The following is a 22,743-nucleotide window of genomic DNA, read 5'->3' as shown; positions in this document are numbered from 1 at the left end:
AACATAACCCCAATGAGGATGAGCCATATGGAAAATGAATGTATTAATGAAGTATGAATGTATATATATATAAAAAATAATAGTAAAAAACAAATCCAATTGTTGACCATCCAGAAATAATGCCACCGAGAAAGGATTCCTTCATACCGAGGGATTGAGCTGGCAAGCCAACACAACCAGAAGTGATTATGTCATTATTTGCAGTTGAAAGGTTAGGCAAAGCAGCATTTAAACTACAGCCTGGAAGTGCACACAGATCAAAAATGGCATGAGAACAAGCACCCCCAAAACCCGATGCAGAATAGCAAGAAAACAAGCCTGGCCTTTTTGTTTGCCCTTTGGTCAAATGAACAATCCTGCACAAGAGGCGGCTAATTGATTTCCTTGTGATGAATGCCACAGCACATTCCTGTAGGCCAGCATTTCTGCAACTTTTCAAACGATTTGTGAATGATTTGTATCAGTCCTACCTTTCCGGATGAGATCTTCGATTCCCTGGTCGAAGCCCAGCCGGTGGCACTTCCTCCACAGCCCCATGTTGGTGGAGTTGTACTGCCTGTTGCACTCATCCGCGGCGCTCATGGCGAACAGATGCCGCCGGTTGCGGGCGAGGGGCAGCTTCTCCTCGCCGCCCCGGCTGGCCCGCAGCGGCAGGCTGTTATTGGGGATGTAGATGAAGCCCGGGTCCTTGCGGCGACTCGAAAAGCTCTGGCAGCGCTCCTTGTACCGCCTGGCGTCGGTTTCGTACCAGTGGTCGGAGCACATCGCCACCGCCAGCATGCCCAGGGCGCATAGAGACAACGAGAGCCCGGCGTAGAGAAGCAACTTCCCGGCAGCCATGCTCGCCTCACAGCCGCATCAGCACCACGACGGACGGACAGCTCCTCTGCGGTTCCCCACTTCCTCCTCCTCCTCCTCCTCAAGCTCACATCACCTTGGAAGGTTTTTTTGGTGGCTTGCAATTGGAAGCCGAGATGTTGCAGAGAAAAGAATAATCCTCTCCCTTCCTTCTTCTCACGTCTGTCCTGCAGCACAGTGGAGACAAGACGAGGACGCTTGACTCAGCTCGGCGTTAGGATCTGCAGATTGCTTCACGGCAACACAGCATGCACACATTTCTTAATAAACAAAAAAATGAAACGGACTCTGGCGTGGTATTCAAGGTGCACCATTAAGGACAAAGAGAGGGGGGTGCAGGAGAAACCTCGGATATCGTGCACCTCGTCTCATTAAACACCAGGAAATCAAATCAGCAATTAGCAACAAATAAAAGACAGAAAAATAGCAAACCTGGTGGGAAGGCTACCGTGCAGCAGGGTGCAGAATGTGGAGGATTCCAGGCAGTTGAGTCAGCAAAGCGTCCCCCAAGATGCACGTCTGATGACGGCAGCTGCAAGAGCTGGGCCCGACCGCCGACCAATCAACACCCATCTGTCTGCACAAGCATGTTAGCATGATGTGGGCTGCGTGGGATTGGATTGAGCTGTCTAAAAATACCACCACCTAGCTCTCATATGTCGTGTGCCCTGAAACGGAACCAAATAATTAGGAATGCAAGCAGAGAACAGACCTATATATGACAACATATCAAATGAAAGTTCCACTGACAAGGTATATATTCATGCCTGTGCAGCACTAAAGGATGAATGCTTCATCTTCAAAGTGGGGATTCCTCTATTGGATTAAATATTATTTAGTATTATCAACAGGACTACAACTGGGAAATGAAAGTGAACTTTCTGGATAAATAAAAGTCAACTCACTCCACCTTCCCTGGCTTCTTTGAGTGTGTGTTTGATGCAAACACAAATGGAGGCAAAGGGGGGAAAGTGTGATGGTAACCATAGAACCGGAAAGTGAATTACAACATCAAAAAAACAATGTCTGATTCATCACACGGGCTGTCGCTAAATATACATATGTATTATATATTGTATATAAATATACACATATAATATACATACATTAATTATTCCCCCAAAATAAGTACAGTATACATGAATACAATAAAAATAATTGCAAATAATAAACAAAGCTGCTGTCCATTTTGTTACATTTCGCTATTTCAGGTTCAAGTTCAGTCTGATGAGAGATGAGCAGCGGGTGTGCAACAGGTGGCCCCGCCCCAGCAACACCAAAAAAGGTACTGCAACAAAGAGACGGGGGTGGCAGTAAAACCCCCCCAGCCAGGCTTGTGACAGTAAGAACATTGCCAACACCCTGAAACTGAGCTGTTGCACGGCTGGCGGCCGAAACCACACAACAAAGGTCTTCCAGTTCATTCTCCATTATGTGTGGATCAGGAAATAGTAATTTTACTTTATTTTTGTTTTACTTAGTTATCTGACATGTAGTTGAAACATTGCCACTTCAGTGAATAAATGTTTTTCAAAGGTTTTTAAAAGCTTTACTTCAGCGGTTTGCGAACAACAATAATGATAGTAATATTGACAATAATGATAATAATAATAAAGTAAAAGAGTAATAATTAGCCAACTATTTTTTTAAATTAAATTCCAGCGACTCTATGGTTAACCTATGTATTTATTAGTTGTTGATGTATTGGTTGTCATGTCATTGTCAGCACTTAACAGTGTAGTTTTGTATGCAATGGTTGATCTTGTGTTGTACCCTGCTGCCCAACAACACTCACATATGCCTCCAGAATATTCCAATAAGCAGATCTCAATGATAAAGTCGACTACGATAAGCAAAATATCCTGCATGTTGTAGTATCAACATTAATAACCTAAATAAATGTGTTTTTTGTTATCTAGTGCCATCTGTCGTTTACAAAGTGAAATACATTTAACCAGTAAGATTCTAGTTCCACTTCTATGTTCAACTTGGGACAATATGATATGATGATATACCACATACCAAGTGGAACACATAGACGACATTTCTGATGTTTCCCCCGAAAGAAAATCTACTCATTCGTTTCAAGATGCGTCAAGTTACATTATTGTAACAATAAAATGTACTGAGTGGCTATAATGGCAGAAAAAAATATAACCGTTGTTCCTTCAGATTTTTACCTGACGCCATTTTGGGGACAGTGTTAGTCACACTAAAAACCACTTAAAACCTAAATAAAAATAAAATAAAAACAGTTTGTTAACTGAACCAGCGGAACGTTTGTGTCGTCAACAATAGGCGGACTTATTAACAATGGTGGACTTCCTGTTGAAGCTCATAAAACGTCCTTTATGCTTTCTTCGGCATGAAATACCCACACGTCTTATCTCAAGTCAAATGACTGCTTCAATGAAAATTGAAAAATAAAAAAATAAAAATACTCGAGGAGACATTAAAAACGAGTTTAGATATACGACCGAAAACCGGAAGTCATTCAACTATCCAATCACAGCTCGAAGGAAACCTATCGGCGGAAGTGGACCGATTCGACTGAAGGTGATACCTAGCCAACATAATTTTGGACTGCTTATGGCTTAAACAAATATTTACACAGTTTTAAGATGCTTTACGAGCTGTTTAGAGCCCAGGTAGTTGTATATTAAAAAGTACTGTCTTGAAAATAAGGTAAGAACATTTACTATCTCTATTATCATTCAGCACTTCGTATTATTGTGCTCTCACTTGTCTATATTGGGAGATTTAAATTATATTAATCGCTTGCGAATAGTATTTACAGATACAATATTTGTCGTGTGTGGGTACTGAGTGGCTTTTTTGCTTGCCTCTCACATGCAGAACGCTAACACGTTTCTAGTTACACAATACAAACCGTGCACACAGTGACTTCCTGTGCAGTGCTAAATAAGCTTGAAATGAAAGCGTAGCAGCATTAAGCTTGATTTTATATACAGACAGATAGGCACTGTATGTATCGTTTCTTCTCATAAATAAATTACTATTATAAAAAGGTTAAAAAAAAACCTGAAACATTAAAGGCTGTGATTATATTTATTTTAACATGAAATTTAGAGTCTTCCCTTTCAATGGTCACTTCTATCTTCTCCTCTCTGCAGATATGGCCAGTCTGTCCAATTACGCACTGCGCATGGCCCGGTTGAGTGCGCAAATTTTCGGGGATGTCGTGCGTACGACAGACTCCAAATCGATGAAAGTGGTTCAACTGTTCCGGGAGCCTCCCATGGCCAAGAGGAAGGACGTGTATGACTGGTACCCACAACACAACATTTACTACGCCATGACCAAAAAGCTCAGGTTCATGGGATTGTTCAGGTAATTTCCGTATGAACCACTAAGATGTTCTGGAGATATATTGTGTGTATAATAAACCGGATTAAGCCACTTGCCCATCATGTTCTACTGAAAAACTGCCCTTAATCAAATGAATGGCAATTACGTTTAATAATGGGATTAGTACATAGGTATCGGAAGGTTCCGAGTAGTCATTGAAGCTGTGAAATGTCTCCCATCTTGGTTTGCAGGGACGAGCATGAGGATTTCAAAGAGGAGATGCGTCGCCTGAGGAAGCTGCGAGGAAAAGGTGTACCGAAGAAGGGAGAGGGAAAGAGAGCAACCAAGAAGAAATGAGCGGCCACTTTCCCGCTTAAAACAGGACTATTGACTGTGTTACTTGTTTTATGCTGCCTCTTCATCAATAACCGTTTGTTTCAGGTTATGAAAGTAAGAATAAACAATGGATCACCTTTTTAATGTTTCATGAAAAAACAGCAGTGGTGTTGTGTGTTGCTGTCATACAAATATGTGTCATCAGGAAATAATAATGTGCTTTACTATTCTTTGTGAAGAGAACATTTTAAACGCTCATGGACAATACTTGTTATATTTTAGCATTCAAAATGAAGGCTTCCACACACTGGCGTATTAATGACACATTCATGACTGGTGTGTATTTTTTTTTACAGTACTGGCCCTCAGTGTCTGCCATGAAAGATTCTGGGTGGCCAAGGCCCCATTGAAGGCCCAGGTGCCAAATCCACTGGCAGCCGTTATATCACTACTCAATTCAGAACTTATGCCTCCCTTGAACCACATATGACCACACTGTTTGAGTGGAGATCTGCTTTGCAAATGACATCCAATTTAATGTTGCCAGTCATATAAATAAAACACAAGTAGTGATAAAAATTGATTTGGAGCATAAACATTACATGAGGTGGCAATCTAATAAACCTGTTAAGCACTGCATGTAAATACTACTAGTTGGGAAATTTAGGGGAAAATCACTTTCAACATGTTCTCTAAAATATAGTGACTTTTTATATATGAACTATGAACACAATATCAGCCTGTAACCAATCAACATTATTTATGAAGCACCTTTAAACGAGGATCAAAGTGCTGTACAGGGAAGTGAGGCATACAACACATTTTTCAAATATATAAAAATATGTAATTAAAAAACACAAACGACAGCCTAACGCGAATTATGCTCGACAAGTTACACTGAAGCGTATCCCATTTATAGGAGCCAAAAGTAGTAGGAAGAAGCAAAGCTTACTGAACCCATACCCCTTCTCCATGCCAGCCATATCTGGTGTGTGGTGGTGGTGGTGGTGTCTTTGTCGACCCCTACCGTCCGTCCTGTAGCCTCTATTATTTTCCACTCACTTTCTCACACTTCAAAATGGCGGCGTTGAGCAGCGCCGAGTCCCCACCGCCCGTATTTAACGGAGACACCTCGGAGCGGCAGCCGGACAGGGAGCCGGCCCTGGGGGAACTGGGTGCAGCGCTGGACTCCTCCTGCCCGGTGGGGATCCCCGGAGGTCCGCAAGATGAGGAGGTAGGCGCTTTACTGGGCAACGGCGCGATGGGGAAGGGGGAAAGCGGGCACACGGTGCTCCAAGCGGGGGTAATTGGATGGAAATGCTCCGGAAACACCGGCTCTTCCGCGGATGGAGGCGGTGCAGAGGCTCGGCGAAAATAAGGCGACCTCGGCTCGCGTTAAGCGGGGACGTGCAGCGGCTTGGCAGACAAGGTTTTATCCGTCGGGATCGGTGTTTACTTGGGGCCTGCTTGACTCCATTGGCTCCTTTTCGGCTTGGCTCACTGCAGCTGCAGCCCTGGTGCGCCGCCACCGCACAACGCACGCTGCTGTTGATACAACAAAGACACGCAATTAGCAGCGTTTCCCCCCGATCCTGGTGACGATCCTGGTGACGATCCTGGTGCCGATCCTGGTGCCAATCCTGGTGCCAATCCTGGTGCCAATCCTGGTGCCAATCCTGGTGCCAATCCTGGTGCCAATCCTGGTGCCAATCCTGGTGCATCGGAGTGCACCCGACAACCCAGTGTGCGTGTGCGCGCGTGCGCGCGTGCACCTCAAAGGGCTGATGGTGATTTAGGGAAGTAGAAGCTAACTCAATGCAGCTGCACAGAGTACTTTTATCCCTATACAGTACATACTAGTACATACTGTACATATACATTCAAGGTGTCCAAACTGCAGTCATGGGGGCCATTTTAGATTTGCACCTCATTTTTTCATTTGTCCTCAGCTTATTAGTTGAAATTACAGTAATTTATAATAATTGACTTACTATAACAGACAAGCTGCATGTTTTTGTTAAATGTTTTTGTATGCAGCCCTTATGGGAAAAAGTTCGGACACGCCGCTGTACACAGGTTGTATTCCAATTTGTGGTCTTCCACACGTCCACGTCCATCAGCATAATGTGTATACTACATACTTTGTTTCTGAGGGTGCCAGTTTTGACAGTGGAGTGTTGTCCTAAATCGATTAGTGTCATTACGCACCAGAAATGATCGTAACATTTACCCGCTTCCTCTTTTTTTTAATGATAAAATGCAACCATTTGAATACAGCTAGGATTATGCTTTTGCGTAGTCACTACGCTGTACCCGCTGGCGTCGTATTCAGGTGCGATTCTAGCTTGAATGGTGCACTGAGTGACACCCACACAGCATGAGTCCCTATTTGCATGCACACACACACACACACACACACACACACACACACACACACACACACTGACTATGGTGTCCTCAGGCTGCAGACAGGTGTTATTGCACCGTTGGAATAAAGCTAATCCTCATAGTCACGGATTCTCTGCTTTACATTTTAAGTCATTCACTCAATTCACTCAACATTTTCCAGCAGGAAGATGCTTTGACAAGATGTGATGTGAGTGCAAGAGAACTTGGTGACAGTATGTGCCATTCAGTTTTTTTTGGGGGGGGGCTTAAATTGGTACATCATTTTAAGTCTGAAATTGACATGAATTGATCAAATATTTACTGTTTATTATTCAACTATATGTGTACTGTGTATGTGTGTGAGTGAACTGTAAGACTTATTAGTGAAGACTTAATGAGGATTTTATATCATCGGCATTACGGATGATGAAGAGTTGTGTTCGCTTCATGCTCGTACTCTGGGAAATGCATTACCTGTAAACGAGTATCCTGAATGTTTACAATATTACTATATAATATATCTACAGCAATTGGCATTTCTTGTCTTCGGGACATTGTGACTTTTAGTTGTAAACATGAGATTGTAGCAAAAATATAACAATGAAAATCAATGTTGCTACCAATCATTGACCAAATTCACACCCCTATAATAATAATTGGATTATTTTCATTAAAAGTTGAGTTCTGGAAACATATTCCTTCAAAAGAATATATCCCCCAAAGTATAGTAAATAATATAAACCGTTATTTAGTTGTGTCAAGTTGCTAACCGCCCCTTGTTGGTACAGTGAGAGCAGAAAACTCCATAACAAAGTGATAATTATTTTGATGTCAAACCTACTCTATGTTGAATACGTTTATAAGATAAGTTGTTAAATTTTGTTTAAAGGGAAATTCTGGGGAGGCCCTTACACTTTCACGGTCTCACACCTTGAAAAAGCCAATATTTATGATTTATTAAGTACGTGAGGTTGAGTGATGCAGATGCAGTTCCTGAAAGTTGCAATGACAAGAGCAACCGGAAATATCAGGAAATATGCTCCTTTTCAACATCCCGTTGAGTAATAGTTTATCATTTAAGGGTGAAATACTGTCATGTGTAATCTCCCAAAATGGAAAGGCTTTTTCTCTGTCATTCTAGTCATTCAACCGCGTATTCATCATGCAAAGAGAGTTAAAGTCAGTTTTAGCAAGGCCATCAGAGTGTAGGGCAATGTCAAATACAAAATTAAGTGTTAAAGTGTATATGGTCCATAATAAAAAACTTCAAAGCTCCATCACCATCCATATGACGTAGAAATAAACTATTTTAGAGACAGGAAATATTTTGGGGTCAGCTACTCAACATCAGAGCTGAGAGAGCAAGGTTGCAAGTGAGTCTTTAAACGTCTGTTAGCACGTACGACACAAACGTGTGGTTTTCCCGTGGGACGAAAACAAACTCCAAATGAACCGCTTTGCTTGTTTGTTTTAAAGAAAAAAAAAACCACTCACATTTGCAGTCCGTGGACCAGAGGCTAAGCGGATAACTCTTTCTAGCCAGCTGCAGAGACAGTAGAGCCAGGCAAAATGTATAAACAAAGATGATAGAAAAGTCGGTCAATTCGATTGAAATGTGAGCCATCACATGCTCTGGCTGTCGTCAATTGACTTCACATTGTTTCATTAATCACAAGTGCAAGCAGCTGAAAAATGTACTCAAGATTTTCATATTTTAGCCACAAAATGCGCCAATTTAGTTGCAGTTTGGAGCCCTGCAGATTGAGTTTTATACACAACAAACATGAAAGTCTTTCTGGCTTTCTGGCTCCCCTGTTCAATCAATGTTTGCAGGATGTTTTTTGTATGATTATAGCGTCAAATCACTGCACCCTCGCTGGTGCCCCTTTCAGGAGAACCACCCGCATATAACACCTGCATGTCGCTTTTGTGTTATTGGTGACATAACATATTATTAGTATCGGCATTTCAACTTTTTCTCGCCTTTTTTATTTGTATTGTATTTTTAGAATGTGACATGAGCCAATAAAGAAAGAGCTGCAGGCCCCAGGCAGCACTTCAGACAACGTAGTCCTAGTATCAGTTTCAAGTATTTGTATTAAAGTGTCAGTATAGGCGCATCTCTTTTACAGCCTGCATCACCGCTTTGTTCTATTGGCGACAGAGTATATTATTATTATTATTATTATTAATGTCAACATTTCAACATTGTGTGGCGTTTTTGCTAGTTTTTTTTCTTGTTTCTTTGTGCTTTTAGAATATGCTGCAGCCAAAGAAAAAGAAAGCTGCGGGCTGCAAATGGCCCTGGGACTGCACTTTGAACACTTGTGTATTTGACTTGTTTGTATTTATATTTACAAAGTGATGTAGTTGCTCGGTTTTGAAATTGAATCATTATATCGTACAGTTTTGGTAAGTACAGGTCAGCTGGGATAGGCTCCAGCATCCTGCCGCTTCATGCTCATTAGGGTGAATGAATGAATCGTTCCAATGACTGGCTTCTTTTTCCACAGATCTGGAATATCAAACAGATGATAAAGTTGACCCAAGAACACTTGGAGGCTCTCCTGGACAAGTTTGGAGGAGAACACAACCCTCCTTCCATCTATCTGGAGGTGAGAATTAGTTTCCTTTGTCTCCATGTAGTTGAACAAGGATCAGGATTGTCATTTTCACGGGGTGTGTGTGTGGGGGGGTCCGTCCATTCCCTTGCAGGCCTATGAGGAGTACACCAGTAAGCTGGACGCCCTGCAGCAGAGGGAGCAGCAGCTCCTGGAGGCCATGGGCAACGGCACGGACTTGTCCTGCTCCCCGACGCCAGTGCCTCCACTCCTGCAAGTCAAGATGGGAGGGTGTGCGGTCGGAGGGGGCGCTCAGGCTTTCCCCACGCCACATAACACACTGGCCGTCCTGCAGACACCCACGGATGCAAGTCGGGCCAACCCTCGCTCCCCACAGAAGCCCATCGTCCGGGTCTTTCTGCCTAATAAACAAAGAACAGTGGTACGTGTTCTCTTTATAGACAAGTCACCTTTTTTAAAATTGGTCACTTTTTGTTGATGTATTGTAGTAATGCTAACTTCATTTTGGCTTGCATGTTTTTCCAAAAGCAGGTATGTGGTTATACTCAACTTCAATAAAACGAAAATAGGTAAATAGGACAGGAACTGCAACGTAACTTCACAGCTTCAGCATAGGACCAAAGATCTTTTTTCTTTTCTTCTCAGCTGTTCTTTCACCCCCTTTTTCCACAACTTAACAAAATGTTTCTCTTGTAATATCGGCCATTCTCCTTATGTCTCTGGCCAACTAAATGTTCAAGCAATGACGGGAGCTAGCCAGGCTGAGGAATGTATTATCCATGGTAAAGTGAAGATATTCCTTGTCATAGTAGATTATGGCTTGAAGCAGGTTGCTTTAGAGGAGTTTGGGGAATAAGGGAATCTAGGTGACCCTCTTTCCCTTTGACGGGATCCACTATACAGTATCCGTAAAATGTGACGATATTTCTCATTTAGAGAAAATAATTGTATCATACACGTAACATGGAAGTGTCAGTGTGCAAGGCAGGAACTGCACATTAACTGCTTTGCGCACAGTATAAATATTGCAATCCATCCTGCGCTGGATGTTAGCAGCATCACTCGCTTGCAATGTGTTGCTGCTTTTCTCCATCCGAGTTCAACAGCAATGTCAACGTCCGAGCGGAAGCTGTAGTAATTCTACATTTGAGCAAAGTTACTTAAGATTTGCCTGATCAAAACACTGTACATTACTTCTATCCAACTGTGTGAATTAGTGGCAATTCACTCACACTCTGCATCATGGAAACTAGTTATTTCCGCGTATACATAAAACTAATCAAATGCGATCATTTTACTTGTCTTTATGTAAATAAAAATGTTTTTCCACTCCTATATTTTGTCATTAAGTAAAATTAATATTAAAATATTGTCTTCTCTCGTTCTTATGGTTCTGAGTCCTCGTACCACTGTCGGTACACATACCACAGTTTGGCTATAAAATACATGCCAGTCATTTAAGACTTTCTAGTTAGTGTTCCCCTGCTGTGTTCAGGTCCCGGCTCGGTGTGGGATGACCGTGCGAGACTCGCTAAAGAAAGCGCTAATGATGCGGGGCCTCATCCCAGAGTGCTGTGGAGTCTACAGGATACAGGACGGGTAAGAAAATGTATTGCAATGTTATAATAGTAAGGATCAGTATATAACTCTAATTACTCTATTGTCTTTTTTCCATCTAAAAAAAACCATCCGTGCTAAAAATGACTGCCACTAAAAAGATTTTGTGGACAAGTGTAATAACAGCATTGTAGGCTGTTGCCTTGGAGACGCATGCTTGCCTGAGATTTGAAGTGATAGCAGCTGGAGCCACCAAAAATGGCACATTTTAGAAAATAAATGCGGTGCTGATGTGGAAAATGTTTTGGAAACAAATCCAGTGGAACCCGCTTAAGTCGTCCCACTTACATTGACCACATAAAAGTGCCCGTTTGAGTCTAAAGTAGAGTGAACGAATGAAAGCAGTTAAGTACTTTTCTGCACGTATATCCCAGTTATAATGGCCATTTTGGTTTGGGTAGGTAATACGCTGTGTCTGTAGATTATTTCTTTTTCCATAGCTCTTTTTGCTGTGCATCAGGGAGAAGAAGCCCATTGGCTGGGACACGGACATCTCCTGGCTGACAGGGGAGGAGTTACATGTTGAAGTGTTGGAGAATGTGCCACTCACGACGCACAACTTTGTGAGTAGCACACTTCAAAGTAAAGGCATTAGACCAGATTGTTAGATTATTTTAGACAACTCTGCCTCATGGTTAGCTTTGTTTTGTTTGATGTACGTGTGTAGTCTTCCTGCATGTTGTAAACGGGTTGATCTTCGATTAATTGTAGATTAATCTTAGATAGAGTTACTTTCTTTTCCTGGCTTGGTTCTTGCATTTCAGAATCCTGATAGTTGTTTTTGATTTGAATAGAAACTCCGCTACTCGCTGTAGTGGAGTTACTTATTTGACAATAATGGCTGCGTGTTGACTTCTTGTCAGCAGACAGTAAATCTATACTGCTAGTTTCAGTCTGTAATATCCAAGTTTAGTTTCTATGGTATTGTCCCTTGAGAAGTTGTAAGAAAACCTTTGCTGAATTGCAATGTACTCACTTTTGTTACTACATATGGCGATATAATGGTGGTATTAATTCCAAAGTTCCATTAAATAAAGGCTTCTTAATCATCCCCTCCCAGATGTATTGGAGTAAATAAACACAACAAACTTAAAACAAATGTTTTATAAGGTGGATTCATGAAAAAAGGAGTGGAGTCTCAAGTGGGGTGTTATTGAACACTATTATTCACACCGAGGTGCCAATAATGTAAATACGTTGAAGCCAATGATGGCGTCCAGTACGGTTGCTCACACAGTATGCTTCTCGTGCCGTGACAGGTGAGGAAGACCTTCTTCACACTGGCCTTCTGCGACTTCTGCAGAAAGCTGCTTTTCCAGGGGTTCCGATGTCAAACTTGTGGCTACAAGTTCCACCAGCGCTGCAGCACTGAGGTTCCCCTCATGTGTGTCAACTACGACCAACTAGAGTGAGTCTAGATGTTGTTAAGACACGTGTAAAAGAGATATTTGGGATTTTTGACATCAAGTTGTACGACATCCCCATCAGCAGTGGAGTGCGTCAACGGTAACATTTACCCAACTTCGTTCCATGAGCCGAGTTCTGTTTGTTTTTTGTTGTGGAGAAAGTAGTTACAGCTATCGTTTGCTTCTCAAAGCAATTGAGTGGTCTGGACTTTTTTGTGGGCAACAGTTTTGTGATGCAAATTCTGTTTGTGGACTTTAATTAAAAGTTGACTTTTTTCCTTTGACTTTTCATTGTGCAGCTTGTTGCTAGTATCAAAGTTCTTCGAGCATCACCCTTTCACTCAAGAGGAAGTCTCCTCAGAGGGAACCACCCCTGTGTCTGAAGCGTGTCCATCACTCCCCCCGTCCGATTCCACCGGGTGAGCATGACGCCGTCTCACTGTTGGTGAGAAACAAGCTGGTTTTACGGTTTGCTAACAAGCCTCATCCCTCCAGGTCTATATGCCATACGACTCTGTCTCCGTCCAAGTCCATACCCATCCCGCCTAGTTTCCGGACCAGCGAGGAGGATCACCGCAACCAGTTTGGTCAGCGGGACCGCTCATCGTCTGCCCCCAACGTCCATATCAACACCATCGAGCCCGTCAACATTGACGTGAGTGCTCAACCCTCAGATGTTCGTGCTTGGGAGAATAGCGGTTATATTTCAGAGACAAAATACTCCAAAATAGTAAGTCATTGAATGAATGTCATTGTGTTGTCCTCTCGTTGATTTCAGGACCTGATTCGAGATCAGGGCTTGGCGAGGTCCGATGGAGGTAAGTCGTCCTTGCGGAAGAATCCAAGCTCATTCTGTGGTTTTTCCCACCATCCTGCGTCTGCGTGCACTCTGGTCTTTTGTGTGTGTGTATATGTGTGTGTATATGCGTGTGTGTGTCTGTTCTGTCCCGAGAAGCTGAGCTCTTATCCCTGCAATTTTGCCACTCAATGAGAGCTGCAGCGAGGAAGTTGAATATTCATGCTAGCGGACCTTATGTTTTGTTACTTCCAAGTGAGTTAAATCTCCTCATGGTAGACTTAATGTTTCAGGTAAATCTGAGGCGTTCGTTCGTTTCAAAAGGTCTCCTTAATACCACAGACAATTTACAGTGTCGTTATATTGGTAAACACTAATTACTAAATGATGCATTGTTTATTCGTTCCAGATTTTTAGGTGTTAAAACCAAAAGGTAATAATGAATTAGAAGGCGGTTAGGCGGCTATCAAGCTGTGATGTGGTGTGATTTGGTGCGTGGTCCACCCACAAACTGTAGCTGTGAGAGGTGAGAGGGGCAGGCTGAGTAGCAGTGATGGTCTGTCTGTCTCTCTTTGCCCTGCAGCCCCCCCGACCCACCCTGCCCGCTGCTTGAGGAAGCACCGAACACGGACCTCAAGCCCCCTCCTATACTCCTACCCCAATGACATAGTGTTTGATTTTGAGCCCGAGCCTGTTTTCCGAGGTAGTTAGGCCCTTTGTGTGTTCTTGTGTCTCTCACTCTCCAACCCGTCGCACTCAAACACCAACCCATAGCCTTGTGTGTCATCCACTGTGTGGTCCCCCCACTCCCCCCCCCCACCCGACTCATCACAATTCCCTCATGTTTTTGACAACGGCTGCAAGTTACTAGTCATTATTCATTATGCACATGGTGATTTTTTACATGAATCATTCAGACCTTTCTGACCTTACAGACCTTTTGACCAGGTGGCTCCTAAAGCTTCGTTAAACATCCTCTATAGCCCTACGGGTGGCTTTGTTTGGAGTTTGAACCATGTCAACCATGTCAAACTGTTATTGGTGCATTTACATTTGATTTAAATTCAATTTTATTACATTACACTCGCCCGCATTTTCTTTAAAAAGAATACAAACTTGAGACATTATGTATATTTGCATGTATACAGCATACATATGTATATAGTGTCTATAATTTAGGTTCAAATAACAGTGTTGTTTTTACAGTTAAAATGTTTAATCCATGATAAACTAATACATTTATTCTCCATCAATAATGACAAAAAATACATGATAAAAAGATCCACAATTAACGACTGTCATTTAGAATGGTTATTTTATTATATTTGAAGAGTGTTGAATCTAAAATGGGATCAAATTAAGGTCATGTAGTCTTTTGGTGATTTGTGCATTTTGGGAAGTTTATTAAAGCCATCCAATCAAGCACACCCTTTTCCTTTCCCTTGCATGTGAACACACACACACACACACACACACATACACACACACACACACACACACACACACACACAGGCTCCAAAGATTCAAAAACCAACCCTTTTTTTCCTCCACCCCTTCAGGGTCCACTACCGGACTATCGGCCACACCCCCCGCATCGTTACCTGGCTCTTTAACCAACGTCAAGATTCCCCAGAAGTCGCCATGCCAACAGAGAGAACGCAAATCGTCGTCGTCATCCGAGGACCGCAATAAGATGGTGAGCGACCAACGGAGGCGTTCATGTCGTCTTGATAGAACGTCTTTCAGCATGTCCTAACTTCCCGGATCTGTGGTCCAGAAAACACTGGGGAGGAGGGACTCCAGCGACGACTGGGAAATCCCAGAGGGCCAGATCACTCTGGGTCAGAGGATAGGCTCCGGCTCCTTTGGGACAGTCTTCAAGGGAAAGTGGCACGGTAAGATGAATGTTGCTTCCATTTGGTCAATTACTTCTGCATCTTCACCAAGCCAGTCCTGAAATCAAGATTGGTTGGTCTTGCACAAAATCAGTGCAAGAGCTGCATGAAAAATGTTATCACTGACGCTGGGATCCTACTTTAAAACTCTTCATTTAGATGAATTGTTCTATTTACAAAAATAATACGATTTTTCAGAATTCAGTCAATTGTGGAGAATTGGCTTCTGGATATTTGCTTTGTCATGCAGTTCAGGCAAAAAGGAGCATACTTCTAGTCCAGGTCCAGGGGTGGGCAAATATTTTGACTCGTGGGGGCCAGAACATATATTTAACACATACACATACACCACACTATTTTATGCTTATAATTTTACTTGAATTATTTGTCTAATTACGCCTAAAGAGCACCACCTGGGACCCTGGTGAGGATAAGCGGTAGAAAATGACTGAATAATAATAATAAATATTTCTTAAGCGTATGCCAAAGTGCCTTAAATAACTGTGGTCACTTCATGCGTCTTTGTTTGCCGTGTGTCGTCTGATGGCATTTTCCAATTCCCACTCACGAGTGGAATGATCAACAATTGTGTTTTAGGTGACGTGGCTGTGAAAATGTTGAACGTCACTGCTCCTACACCTCAGCAGCTTCAGGCCTTCAAGAATGAAGTGGGAGTTCTCAGGTAACGTTCCCGGCTGCGCCCCAGCCCCCCCGTTTAATGGCTCACCCGGGTGATCTTGTGCGTGTGTGCTTCAGGAAAACGCGTCACGTCAACATCCTGCTGTTCATGGGCTACACCACTAAACCTCAGCTGGCCATCGTGACCCAGTGGTGTGAAGGCTCCAGCCTTTACCACCACCTGCACATCATCGAGACCAAGTTTGAAATGATCAAGCTCATCGACATCGCCAGGCAGACGGCTCAGGGCATGGAGTGAGCCCTCTTTTTGAATAAGAACAACCACCCCATTCCTGTCCAAAACATGGTACAACGGTACATGGTTCATTGTCTTCTCTCCTCAGTTACCTCCACGCTAAGTCCATCATCCACCGGGATCTGAAGAGCAACAGTGTCCTTTCAATGACGAGTGGGAGTGGGAGTTCATTCCCACTGTATCACAACGTATATTATTTTTGTTGTTGTGATCAAGTCAGCTTCTCCTTGACTACATCTTTCCCAGATATTTTCCTCCATGAGGATCTGACGGTGAAGATTGGTGACTTTGGCCTGGCCACAGTCAAGTCCCGATGGAGTGGCTCCCACCAATTTGAACAGCTGTCTGGTTCCATACTATGGATGGTAAATAGAACATTGGTGGACCAACTTGGCTTTGAGGAACTCAAACGAACATGATGTTTGTCAGGCTTCATCTAGTCGTGTACAGGAACACCAGATTGCTTTTAATGGAGATTAGAATCATATGCATGGACGCACGCCTTGGAGTTGACTATAATGCAACCACTGCCAAGCACTTTCTTCATTTCTAATTGATGCTGGGAATACTGGCTTGTATTGGCAATACCAATTGTGACTGGTATTTTTTAAAGTAGTGTTTTACCATGAAGAATACAAGACATGTAATTAATAAAAAAAAAAAAGATAAATTTAAGTACTGGCATTTTGTACCTTGAAGTATATACAACAAAAGAAAAAAACAAGAGGACATAATCATATAAAAGTACTATTGAGACTGAAAGACATATTTTGGTAATAATTTGTGTGGAAAACCGAAACCTACGGAAAACGGGATCTACAAAAAGCGACTTTCCACTCTTCACCATTCGGGCATTTGGTGTCTTCTCTTAGGCTCCGGAGGTCATAAGGCTGCAGGACAAGAATCCCTACAGCTTCCAGTCGGACGTCTACGCCTTCGGCATCGTGTTATATGAGCTGATGTCCGGAGCGCTGCCCTACTCCAATATCAACAACAGAGATCAGGTCGGTCCCAGTTTGCCCGTTATGATATGGACACTTTAGATCAGGACTCAGAAACCATTGAAGGCAAACCGGACTTCAACAGCTAACGAACGGACACAAAACACCCTCATCTTCGTTTGTCTTATGAGTGACACAGCAAATTAGTGTCATTCCCATCCAACGACTTAACTGCCATAAGTCATTCTTGGGACTGACAGATTTTTCCTCTTCTTAAATATGCAATAACTTTGAGTTGAATTTCCAGTAGAATAGTTCTTGATGCTCTTGGCATTGCACCTCCGTTGCACAGATCATATTTATGGTGGGCCGAGGTTATCTGTCCCCCGACCTCAGCAAAGTGCGTAGCAACTGCCCGAAGGCCATGAAGAGACTAATGGCTGACTGCTTGAAGAAGAAGAGAGAGGAGCGACCGCTTTTCCCTCAGGTGAGTGAAAAATCACCTCGTTCTCACCTCCTAATATTCTCCCTGATGGAAAAATATGTACAGTATGTATGTGGTTATTAGATTTGAACCCGCTTATGTTGGCGCTCCTCGGACTGGCTTACTCATGTCGACATAAGAAGTTGTGGAAACAAAAGCGAGCCATTGATTTAGGAACAAAATAAGGATGATATTGGATTTTTTTTTTAATCTATGGAACTTTATTGGCATAATTTTCCTTTTGGATTCTACCATTTTATATATTTCATAATCCTGTCTAACAGAGCTGCTTTGGTAAGGTTAATACCGCCCTGCTTTTATTTTGAAGCTTACTTTGCACTGAAGAGGAATTCACTACACCGTTACTTAAATGCTACGAAACTGGACAGTAGTTCAGTTGCTGTTGTTGCTTCTGGCTGCGTAGCGATAATGATGACTTGAACAATACGACAAGACCCATTTTTCATCCAAGTGACCCTTTTGGCTCCACGTTGTAGGCGGGACTTTTTAGAAATAAGACCAACACGGTGGTTCAGGACTTCATCAGTTGGTCAACATAGACAGCTTCCCGACATAAGCGCTTTCCAATGTACCTGCTTTAAAAATAGCATTGCGTATAAATGACTTTTGAACATTTTCAGATCTTGGCATCCATTGAGCTGCTGGCTCGCTCCTTACCCAAAATCCACCGCAGCGCCTCGGAGCCTTCGCTAAACCGAGCAGGCTTTCAGACGGAGGACTTCAGTTTATATGCTTGCGCCTCGCCCAAAACTCCCATCCAGGCAGGAGGCTACGGTGGGTCAAAAAACCCAAAAAGAAAAAAAGTCATTGTGAAATGATTATGTTCCTTAAAAAGGTGATGACCTGGCCATTGTCTTATTTTGCAGGAGAGTTCTCAGCATTTAAGTAAGTGCTGTTGCCACCACTCCATCCGTCGTCACTGCTCCTCGCGGTGGATTAATTCATCACTGGAAAAAATATATAGTCTTAAAGAATGTGCCGTTTTCTTCCTCTATCCACCTAATGACGGGATTCCTTCCAACTAAAAGCTGGCAATGTAGCCAAAAGCGACAGGCAACCAGAATTAGGGAACAAAAACCATGTAGAAACACACATTAAAAAAAGGAAAAGGCGAGGCATAATTCCCGAGTGGACCAGCCTGCCGAAGAACAAGATGGCTGTGATGCGGGGAGGAGCTGATGCGTTGGAAGGCAGAGGCTCCGCCCTTCATTTCCTGTGTAGGTGAGGAAAAGGAGGGATGCGGTCCTGTCCGGGCCGCAGGAAGTAAGGAGGCCTGTAGGGGGAGCCCTCTGTCAGGCCAGGCTGGACGTCGTTCCTGTGAGGAGTTAAGAAGTGGGATCACCTCCCAGCTAGAACTCTGTTTTGTTAGATTATGGATATAAGTTTATCATGCTTCAACTTAAACTAGGAATATTGATTATTTTTTTTAGCTTTTCCCCCATTCTGCAGCGTTTTTTTGCAACTTTTGTTAATGCAGATGCCTCTTTGAAGGGCCAACAAATGAGACACTTGGTGTGTTTTTTTGTGATCAAATCTACACAAATGATCCATTTTAAAGCCTTGGTCTCCACAGAAGATGTTTTTTTTGGCCTCTTTTTGGATGAAAAAAAAAAAATAATTTAGCATTAACGGCAGGAGCAAGCGGGTATTGTTCTTGCGGATGGACAGGAGGAAGCCAAGAGTGAGTTCTTCCCTGGGCCGGTGTACAGTACTTCACTACGAGAAAGCTTTTCCTTAGCTTAACATGCACATTAGGGTGGGCGATACTGCAAATTTTGGCATGGATCCGATACCAAGTAAATACAGGGTCAGTATTGCTGATACTGTTACTTTTTTGCCTGAAAAGAACTTCCAATATCTACAACATGAACACTCTGGTATTTGTCAACACAAACAGAAGACACCTGAAAAGTAGAAGTCATCACGGCGGTATCAATCTGATACTGATACTGTAGATACTATCTATTTGGATCCATACGCCCGCCCACAGTGCATGTGTCGTCATTCTTGTCCATTTTATTTGAGTCACGCATCACCTGGCTTTGATATTGCTGCACTGGCTGCAAATGGGGATCCCACTTCTAGCACCGACCTGCGGTGTTCCTTCCTTTGCAGACCTTTCTTTACGCAATTTGTTGGGGTTGGCTTTTTTTTTTTTTTTTTTTTGCCATTTTCTGTAAAAAAACTGTTGTAATTATTTGTTGGGGTTTTTTTTTTTAACATTCTCAGAACTTTGCTTTACTTTGAAGCTTTCTTGCTAAGTCTTGCTGACATGCACTTTTGTAGAAATTGATGGAAACAAATGAGCGACTCCATTTTGGGGCGAGAGGGGGAGGATTTTTGTCGTCCCCTAGTTACACATATTCATGTGTGTCCATTTCTACATGGCAGGCAATACGCTTGAGTTTAATTCATAGATGTGTTGTGGAGCTGAAGAACATTCATGAAGGCTGATCTTCATGATCACATGGTCAGGAGATCCTCACTCTAATGATGGCATTAGTGTGAGCTACGTCATGTTGTTGGAAACCTGGACATGCATGCTTTTCATCAAATGTTGCACTACTACGTTATTTCACTAGTGATACTTTGGGGATATTGCTGTTTTATTCGTCTGAAATACCCTTAACCTTCTAAGAACGCTGCTTTCTGTAAGTGCTGCAACAAATGCATGTCCACGTCGTAATTACAACATCGGACAAAAGCTAAACGGAACATGAGTGCTGATCAAGCGGCATTTCAGCATTTTACAAGAGAAAAATTAAGAAGATGAAAAAGTCATTTTAATAGCACAAAACAAATTAAAAAATGTAATTTTTGGAAATTTTGCTTGCGGAAAAATAGTTCTAATAAAACAAACAGCTGTAATTTTACGAGGATAGAGTATTCTAGGATTGAATTATTCTAGGGAGAAGTTGCAATTGTACAATTGTTTTTTAAAAGTTGTAATTTTTGGAAAATTAGGCTGGGTTAAAATATATATTATGGGAATAAAGTCATATTACAAAATATTTTGAACATTTATAAACAGCAAACATGAGGAAAAAGCAAAACCACAAAGTTGAAATTCATTTAAAAATGAAATATTTTTAACTTGGCACATCTTCATGTGTTCCTTCAATTTCTCAGTTTGTGGTCCTTGGTGGTAAAAGTTTACTGTAGTATATGCACAGAAAAACTCCATTTATTTCGTCTTTTTTCCATCCAAATGTCCGTGGGCGGGGAGGTTTAAACATTTGGAGATGTTCAGGTTTGCACTACTTGACCTTTTGGTAAATACTGTATCCATCTCTGGAAGAAATGATTGACTTGCGTTACGTTTAATGTAGTCTTAAGACCCGTTGTATGATGTACTGTAGACTCCATCCACTAATCTGTTTATTTATGAAGGACGGCTAGTTTATTGACATGGTCCAGATATTTCAGCGCGAATGAAGAACCAGTTTTTAAATGGGTGTTTATGCTATTTTATGCCGTCAAATGTCATATCGCATATCGCAGAGTTTGATGTCGTGGAATTTTTGGAGCTCCTTAATTGAAGGCAGAGTTCATATCATTTTCAATGAAAATCAGTTCCCAAAGGTTCTCAACCTCTAAATTAGGATTTCTTTGCAAGTACCACTATTTCTGCTACCTCCGCTTCCAACCGTGGTTTAGCTCTGAATACGTGGCTCGTACTCACCGGTAAATTGGCTTGTTAAGTAGGAGGTGACATAAACGGGAATATGTCAGTCATTCGTATTGTGCAATCATTTCATATGTACTAGTATATGTCTAACATTTCATTATTATTTATTCTTTTCTTAATGGTGTTCTGGGTACCACTTGATGGTGCCCGTGTACCACCGATGGCACTCCTACCACGGTTTGAAACTCTAGTACCAAGGTTGTCTCCAATGAAATACTTCCTTCACTAAGTGTACTGTGTAGACTTTGTACAGTATTTAGTTCCTAATTAGTCTGAGTGGTTAGCGCGCAGGCCTCACAGCTAGGAGACCCGAGTTCGATTCCACCCCGTGTGGAGTTTGCATGCGTGGGTTTTCTCCGGGTACTCCGGTTTCCTCCCCCATTCCAAAAACATGCTAGGTTAATTAGCCACTCCAAATTGTCCATAGGTATGAATGTGAGTGTGAATGGTTGTTTGTCTATATGTGCCCTGGTATTGGCTGGCCACCAGTCCAGGGTGTACCCCGCCTCTCACCCCAAGACGGCTGGGATAGGCTCCAGCACCCACTAGTGTGCAGTGATGCACACCTACCACAGGTTTACCACCCACAGTAGTCGCCATCTTGGCTCCCCAATTGGCATCCAGGGAGTATTGAACGACAGTAATGGATTTAGTACTGCACTACACCCTCCGGAACTAAGTACGCAGTATACAGACTATACTTGAGTGTAAGGATAGAATAGTGTGATTTAAGACGCAAGCCTAGTGTATTGTACTAGTTAGTGAAAGAAGTATTTGTTCCAAGTGTGTTTAGGGATGAGGCCGCTTCTAAATTGCCTAAAAGTGGCCTCCATTGCTGTCCTCCTGCCACAGTTTGGTTTATTGGTTTATTGGTTTATTGATTTGTTGGTTTATTGGTTTATTATTGTTGTCTAGTTTTTGTCTTTGCTGTGCATGCACCTTAACCAATGAAGCCCCAAGGACATTTCATTCGACAGAAAACAGCCATGTCCAACTTCCTGTTTTTGTTTGCTTGATTTCTTCATTCCTCTCACTTGTAAATAGTGTACAAAGTAAAAAAAAATCTATTGTCAGTTTGCTAAGAAGGCATGGAGACTTCACGTTGTAAACAAAAATGAAAGATTTTTTTGGAAGGCACACTTGGAAGACAAAAAAACACAAAATATTTAAAGCTGTATCATAAGGAGAAAGAGCTTAATGTATTTGTTGTGAATATGAAAAAAATGATATATTAAAGAAGTGCATGAAAAGCTGTTATTGGGTGTCATGCTGCTTTTTATCCGCCAGGTGGCAGGATTTACCACCTGATGGCTCTGATTTGAGGCTGCTATGGATTTCCACTGGGAAGGTAAACTCAAACATTCTGCTTTTATAGCCTTACAAATAAAGAAGCAGGCGATTATTCCTGATTATTTTTAATAATCCATTGCAGTTAATTATTATTCTAAAACAATCTTTTATGTTTGACCAAGCTGAAAGTGAGATGGC

The 22,743-nt window shown here is 42.2% G+C and overlaps 3 protein-coding genes across 8 annotated transcripts in view; 2 read left to right on the top strand and 1 right to left on the bottom strand.

The window, feature by feature from the left end:
* Window positions 1-3,104, bottom strand: part of tmem178bb (transmembrane protein 178Bb) — a 69,973-nt gene extending 66,869 nt beyond the window's left edge. The window contains exons 1-3 of one of the 4 annotated variants that reach the window (XM_058066007.1): window positions 2,881-3,104; window positions 1,291-1,526; window positions 471-1,025 (exon numbers count right to left, since the gene is read on the bottom strand). In XM_058066007.1, coding sequence (XP_057921990.1) covers window positions 471-840 — 370 coding nt within the window. In that variant the 5' untranslated portion in view covers window positions 841-1,025; window positions 1,291-1,526; window positions 2,881-3,104. Of the gene's footprint in view, window positions 1-470; window positions 1,026-1,290; window positions 1,857-2,880 lie in introns of those variants that run through there. The other 3 variants (XM_058066010.1, XM_058066008.1, XM_058066009.1) reach the window with 3 other exon arrangements.
* Window positions 3,105-3,251: 147 nt separating this feature from the next.
* mrps33 (mitochondrial ribosomal protein S33) lies at window positions 3,252-4,698 on the top strand. Of its 2 annotated transcripts, none has more exons than XM_058066012.1 (3): window positions 3,252-3,414; window positions 3,993-4,209; window positions 4,419-4,698. In XM_058066012.1, exons 2-3 carry the CDS (start codon window positions 3,995-3,997, stop codon window positions 4,522-4,524), a joined length of 321 nt encoding a protein of 106 aa, XP_057921995.1. In that variant the 5' UTR covers window positions 3,252-3,414; window positions 3,993-3,994; the 3' UTR covers window positions 4,525-4,698. The 2 variants fall into 2 exon arrangements, with proteins under 2 accessions (XP_057921995.1, XP_057921994.1); XM_058066011.1 differs by having other exon boundaries at window positions 3,369-3,543; window positions 4,419-4,678.
* An 834-nt stretch (window positions 4,699-5,532) lies between these two features.
* Window positions 5,533-22,512, top strand: braf (B-Raf proto-oncogene, serine/threonine kinase). 2 transcript variants are annotated; one of them, XM_058066005.1, is made up of 20 exons: window positions 5,533-5,737; window positions 9,405-9,506; window positions 9,607-9,894; window positions 10,969-11,072; window positions 11,551-11,653; window positions 12,350-12,498; window positions 12,796-12,915; window positions 12,992-13,151; window positions 13,275-13,314; window positions 13,876-13,995; window positions 14,852-14,988; window positions 15,070-15,187; window positions 15,785-15,869; window positions 15,944-16,120; window positions 16,210-16,256; window positions 16,368-16,486; window positions 16,994-17,125; window positions 17,415-17,549; window positions 18,188-18,341; window positions 18,434-22,512. In XM_058066005.1, exons 1-20 carry the CDS (start codon window positions 5,582-5,584, stop codon window positions 18,454-18,456), a joined length of 2,469 nt encoding a protein of 822 aa, XP_057921988.1. In that variant the 5' UTR covers window positions 5,533-5,581; the 3' UTR covers window positions 18,457-22,512. The 2 variants fall into 2 exon arrangements, with proteins under 2 accessions (XP_057921988.1, XP_057921989.1); XM_058066006.1 differs by lacking the exon at window positions 13,876-13,995 and having other exon boundaries at window positions 5,535-5,737.
* Window positions 22,513-22,743: the final 231 nt, after the last annotated feature.

Source organism: Doryrhamphus excisus, chromosome 3, assembly GCF_030265055.1.
Source record: "Doryrhamphus excisus isolate RoL2022-K1 chromosome 3, RoL_Dexc_1.0, whole genome shotgun sequence".
Classification (NCBI taxonomy): Eukaryota; Metazoa; Chordata; class Actinopteri; order Syngnathiformes; family Syngnathidae; genus Doryrhamphus; species Doryrhamphus excisus.
The sequence above is the reverse complement of the archived record's forward strand: the minus strand, read 5'-3'. Positions and strand labels throughout refer to the sequence as shown.